This window comes from Lathyrus oleraceus, chromosome 6, assembly GCF_024323335.1.
Source record: "Lathyrus oleraceus cultivar Zhongwan6 chromosome 6, CAAS_Psat_ZW6_1.0, whole genome shotgun sequence".
Taxonomy (NCBI): Eukaryota; Viridiplantae; Streptophyta; class Magnoliopsida; order Fabales; family Fabaceae; genus Lathyrus; species Lathyrus oleraceus.
In genome coordinates, this window is record NC_066584.1 from 8,793,053 (window position 1) to 8,799,293 (window position 6,241).

General features: G+C 35.1%; 1 protein-coding gene across 1 annotated transcript; it reads right to left on the bottom strand.

Moving 5' to 3' along the window:
- Positions 1 to 532: 532 nt before the first annotated feature.
- On the bottom strand, positions 533 to 4,089 carry LOC127097424 (probable disease resistance protein At4g33300). Its single transcript, XM_051035918.1, has 5 exons — positions 3,304 to 4,089; positions 2,320 to 2,732; positions 1,878 to 2,233; positions 1,557 to 1,768; positions 533 to 1,471 (listed from the first exon to the last, which is right to left on the bottom strand). The coding sequence occupies exons 1-5, from the start codon at positions 3,986 to 3,988 to the stop codon at positions 642 to 644; spliced, it is 2,496 nt and encodes an 831-aa protein (XP_050891875.1). The 5' UTR covers positions 3,989 to 4,089; the 3' UTR covers positions 533 to 641.
- Positions 4,090 to 6,241: the final 2,152 nt, after the last annotated feature.

The following is a 6,241-nucleotide window of genomic DNA, read 5'->3' on the forward strand; positions in this document are numbered from 1 at the left end:
AAACAGTATGAAGTATGAATATTTTATGCAATCACAATAGTAATGGCCGTTTTATCAAGATCAAACAGTTTAAAAAACAAGTACGTTTTGATACTGAGCTAGAATTTGTACAATTTGTTCGTATTCGAACGAACTACTACGAATGTGCTAACCGCATGAATGAAGGAAAATTCGATATGGGAAATTGGATGAATAGGAAAATTGTTCTTATAGTGATGATATAACAACAATATTTCAATCTTTTGACCCCACCTGTCCTTATCAGAATGGAAAAAACACATTCCACTTAGGAAATCTATGAATAAATCTATGAATGCATCTCCCTTTTCTCAAGCCGCCTTACCTTTTTACATCATTAAATTATTAGTATCATTGAAAACAAAAATCAACAAAATCTTATTCCACTACGTAGGATCGGCTACAGATCAATGAAAAAAAACAAATTTATCAGATATTGACCTTCTTGATTGTTAAGTTAATGATAATTGTACAAGATGTAAGGCATTTGAAAGTAAAAAACACATGTTATGACTACCAAAAAGATCATGGCATGCTACAATTACCATTACAAATAAAGGTTATATGAACAAGTATTTACAAAGAAATGTGAAGCTAAAAACATCACAAGAAACATAAAATCATTAATCAGTCTGTAACCAGTCTAGATCATATTGCATCTCTGCTACTTCAACATGGACATTGGGATTAACCTTCTTAACTTCTTTCCATATCCAAGACACTTCCTCATCACAAACTACATGCTGCAAAGAATGCAATGACAATGCAGACTTCGGTATATTTGAAATCATCGGACACTCCCTCATGTCGATTTTCTCCAAGCTTACAAGCTTACCGGTTGCTTCAGGGAAGCCTGTAAGGTTAACACATTGGGAAATGTCGATATACTTCAATCTTGTCATTTCAGAGATGCTAGGAGGAAGTGTTCTTAAAACCGGACACGCGTATAACCGGAGAATCTCTAGAGATCTTAGTGAGCCTAATTTGATAGGTAGTTGTGTCAAACTATGACAGTTAGTGAGACTCAAGTTTCGTAGTGAGTGTATTCGACAAATACTTGGAGGAATCTCGGTTAAATCTTCGCAGTGATCAAGTGTGAGCTCAGAGATGTTGGGGAAGATATCAGCTAGTTTTGACTCTTTCGCATTAAGACTGTTGTTAATCTTACAGAGGACTATAAACAATTTGCTCAAGCTTTCCATGACTATGCCTGATAACTTTGGGATGGAAACTTTTTCAAGCCAAAGGCTCCTCAAGTAGGTTAAATTCTTGAAAACCGAAACATTGCGAAGACGAGCGTATGAAGTGCTGTGGTTTATTACTATTAATGCTTTTAAATTTGGCATTTTCTTAATGAAGGGAGGTAAGAAGTATTCACTAGATGTGAAATTAATAATCAGCACTTCAGCTTTAGGAAATTCCAAATTACACCAGTCATTTTTTCGCATTTCACCTGCAATGTGAAATTCGTCACACAGATTAATCACAGAACATGAATGAAAGTTACAATATAAAGAAAGTACTTTGTATATATATACCTGTGTGAATTGAAACAATTTGAGCGTCGAACGATTGGTCAGCATATCTCAACCATTCTTTAGGAAGTTGTCCGTTATCTTCTCGTTTTGACATTACTAATCTTCGGCGTTGATTAGCGCTCCCATGATTGCTCAAATAAAGGGCAAGATCTCTCAGAATATCATGTTGAGTCACAGAAATTTCAAAGCAACTACTATACATACCACCAGCACTGAAAAGTCAAAATGTCAAACGGGTTTTAGAATAATATGCTATTTCTATTTGGCAAGAGATTATATATCAACTCATAAAATACAAACGCATTTTTCGAAGTTGCATACCGTGCTTCTTTCACTAAGGTGAGGAGATTCTTGTTCGAAAGCTCTACCACAATAGCATATGCTTCTGTTTCATGAATATCATGAATTTCAACCCACATATTGATTAGAACTTCTAGAGGAATCTTTTTATCCTCAGGAAACGAACACAGGTCCAAGAAGCACTCTTTGATCTTTTCTGGCAAGTAATTAGTACTAATTGCCATTCTATCCATTAGATCAAGTTCATAGGATTCACCAATGCTTAAGCCTTGAGAAAGCCTTGTTTTAACGCTTAACCAAAACAATTCATTCTGATCTCGCAACGAAGCTCCGATCACTTTAAGAGCTAGTGGAAGCTTTCCACACTCAGCCACGACCTGTACATAATAACAATTTACTTTTGGTAAACGGTTCATTCCATGCACATGGGCGAAATTCACAACATCAAAGATGAAACCATTACCTGTTTGACTAAGTTGTTATTAGCTGCAAAAGGGATTGATTTCTGCCCGAAAGCGTGGTGACAGAACAAAGACAGTGCATCGTCTTCGCTCAGCTTTTCCACTTGATAAATTGTGTCAACGAATCTGAACCTTGAAACCACAATGTATTTTACACGAGGTATTCTAAACACAAGCTGCTCCAGCACAGGTTTTGACCATACATCATCAAGAACAATTAGGATTTGAGCCTGGCTCCCACCACATTCAAATTGCGTATTCCAACCACATTCAAATTGCGGATTCCACTGAGGAACAACATAATTGCTATTCAAGTTTCCATTTCCCATGACGTATCCCCAAATCTTTGCCCTCAGCTGCTCCACATTAGGCGATTGTGAGACAGTTAGAAACAAAATTCTTTCTTTAAAATGACCTGCAAAAAGCAAATGTTGAAAAGTTCAAACCATTTGAAACACACAAAAACGTAGAAATGTTAATCTATGCCCTCATTTATAGTACAAGCATCCCTATCCAAGGATTAACAGTTTAACGATGAGGAGAGGGATGCACATACTATTTGCCTATTCATGTTTCGTTCCAATCATCATCATCATCATATTTGGAAACCAAAACACAATCAACAACACAACAAACCAATCAATGATTTACTTTAAATATTTACAATGAAAGAGTTATGTTATGGTTATCATTACTAATTTAAGGATCCAATCCCACCGTCCACTAGTGGATGCTCTGAACGAACTGACCCAACACTGAGATTGTTAGCACCAAGTTGGTTTCAAATCCAAGACCTTGAGAGAAATACACTAGCAGAACCCAAGCATTCACCAACAAGGGCGAAGGGATTGTTATCATTACTATCATAAACTATGAAACTAAAAATAGCATAATTCAATAAACATCACTCTACATAGTAAAAACTAGATTATCAAATGTAATGATTATATTGAAAGATTATGAACAATGAATAGATTGAATCTTACATCGAACTTCTTCATCTCTGCAAACCTCTCTAGCAAGAGTAGTTTTCCCAGATCCACCCATCCCACAAATCCCAACAACACACAAATCTTTTCTTCCAACAACCATCTCCATAACCTTCTTCTTCCCAAACTCCAAACCAATACTCAAATTAAAATTCCCGAAACTACCCTCATCTTCTTCATTAGTCCTAACAGCTTCCTCAACCCACCCACCACCACCAACCCCAATCTTCATCGACTCGAAAAACCTCTCTATCCTCCGGTTTGACTCATCAATCCGGTGGAACCGTTCACCCATATCAGACCGAAGCCGATGCACATCAGCAAGTATATAAGCCTGCAACGGAACCTGCAAAAACGTTGTCACACTTTCTTCAAGACTCTCCATCTTCTTAGCAAGTTGAAAATTTCTATAAACATTCCAACGACTAGTAGCAAGAACTTGGTGAGAAAGCTCAACGCCGGAGCGGAGAATCTCCGATAGACGGTCGAGCTGAGACTGTCTCGGCGGCGGAAGTTCGTCGCCGGAGTATTTAATTTCTTCGATCGTCGGAAGAATATCACGGACGAAAGTTAAAAGCTGTTCGGCACTTGCTCGTGAGTTGAGTGTTTTGCGTGAAATTGTTGTGAGCATTTTCCATAGGTCGGTGCATATGTCGCTGGAAATTATGTCCGTTATGGCCATCGCGGCGTTTTCCGCCACTAACGGTGATTACAGTTATTGTGATGAATTTCCTCGTAACTTCGTGCTCTTTTTAATACTATGAGGGTCGAATGGGTGAGTTTACTAGAATGCCCTTTTTTGAGCAATGATTTGAGTTTTTTCAACTAAGATGAGAAAGGGACAAAGTTGTAGTAACTTTGACCAGTTACAAATTCGTTATAAAAGAAAGAAAGAGAAAACAATAACGCGGGAAATTATTATAAAAGTAATTTTGGAGATTTAGAAATTTGTTATTATTAGTATTAATTAAATTAAAAATATTTTTAAAATTAGGTGAAATGAAGGTAGGGAATGAAGTGAGTATATTATATTAGGATTAGGTGTGAAGGAGGAGGCTGCATCCGGAATGTTGAATACTAAATTGTGGTGCAAATTCTTTGCTTCATAAAGCAAAATATTGAAACTGGGGCGACTGTGGTTTACTTAAACCGCTAGAAAAAGAAGGTTTGGAAAAATAAATAAAGATGGTCATTTTTGGAGAATGACAAATCAAGTTATTTTGGGAGAAAGTTTGACTATTTAGATAAAGTTTTGGTTATGGATGTAAAAATTAAGGGCATAGAAAAGAGAAGAAGTTATAGAATATTGTTATAGATCAAGTGGTGATATTTGTATTGTGATTGGTTAAAAATATAGATATTAAAGAAGTATTCTATATTTAGTTTTATGAATGAAGAGAAAGTCTATGACTATATATAGGATACAAGTTCTTCGAAGTCTCAAATCGTTTAATTTTGTGAAGGAAGAGGGAGTCAAAAACTATATATATAATTTAAGTTTTTCATTCCTAAATGCATCAGTCAAAAACACTTTAAGCATGTATTTGATTTTCAATGTTCTCTTATACTCTTGTATTAGAGTGTTGTGAGATATAATTAAATATTTGTTTTGGAGGGTGTGAGTGTACTGAAGGTCTGGGTTGGTTGAAGGTATATTATTTATTGTAAGAATATTCACATAGTGTTATTCTCTGGTTGTCATTTGACAACAGTCGTGGTTTTTTCTCCGGTTTTGGGGTGAATTCTTTTTGACTTGTGAAAAGTTCAAGTCAAAGATGTGTTGATACAATCAAGATTACACAAGGTGCAAGATTATGTTGATGGTTGAAGAGCTTCCTGCCATCAAGGAAGTTGCACCATAATGTTTCAACCTGGTTTTCGACGTGTATGAAAATTCTAGAAGTGGTTTAGTTTCAAATGAAATATACTCTTTTTTAGTGGAGTATGATAGTTTTTTAAAATTATGATTATCGGTGAACACAACGTGAAATTCTTGGAGTGATTTATTTTTAAGTGAAATATATTCTTCATGATAAAGTATATAATTGTCGGTGATGACAATGTGAAATTTTTGAAGTGGTTTATCTTCAAGTGAAATATATTCTTCATGAGAGAGTATGATAGTTTTTAAAACTAGGATTGTAGGTGAAGACAATTAAAAATTCTTGGAGTGGTGTAACTTCAAGTGACTATACTTTTTATGGTGAAGTATGATTGTCAGTAAAAATAATGAAAGTTGATGTACTATTTTCAATCAAGGTGGAGATTGTTGAGATTGGTTGAAAATATATATATTGATACTCTTTATGGTGGAGTATGATTGTCGGTGAAGACAATGAAAAACTTATGTATTATTTTCAATCAAGGTGGACATTATTGGGGTTGGTTGAAAATATACATGTTAAAGAAATCTCACGTCATTTAGTTTTGTGAATGAAGAAATAGTCAAAGGCTATATATATGATACAAGTTATTTGAAGTTCCACATCGCTTAGTTTTGTGAAGGAAGGGGGAGTCCAATGTTATATATAGGATTAAAGTTATTCATTTCAAAGTGCACCAGTCAAAAGCACTTTACGTTTGTATTTGACTGGTTTTGTTCTCTTATATTCTTGTATTAGAGTGATGTGAGATGTTGTTAGTATTTGTTTTGGAGGGTGTCTGTGTTGTAACAATTTTTATATAATGTTATTCTCTGGTTGTCATTTGATAATAATCGTGATTTTTTCTCCGATTTTGGGGTTTTAGTTTTGTCTGATTTTTCACATAAAAAAAGGGTAATGTTGTGAAAGACTTGTCGAATTTTGTTGTGTAGTTTGGCCTAGAGAAAATTGATGGAAGATTTTTTTTGACTTGTGAAAAGTTTAAGTCAAAGATTTGTTGATACAATCAAGATTACACAAGGTGTAAGATTATGTCGGTGGTTGAAGAGCTT

Excerpts from the sequence above, each read along its gene's own strand:
- LOC127097424 (XM_051035918.1), bottom strand. The coding sequence starts at position 3,988 with ATGGCCATAACGGACATAATTTCCAGCGACATATGCACCGACCTATGG. Across the intron at positions 2,234-2,319 it reads ATAACAACTTAGTCAAACAG|GTCGTGGCTGAGTGTGGAAA; the intron begins GTAATGGTTTCA and ends TATTATGTACAG. Across the intron at positions 1,472-1,556 it reads AATTGTTTCAATTCACACAG|GTGAAATGCGAAAAAATGAC; the intron begins GTATATATATAC and ends TTCACATTGCAG.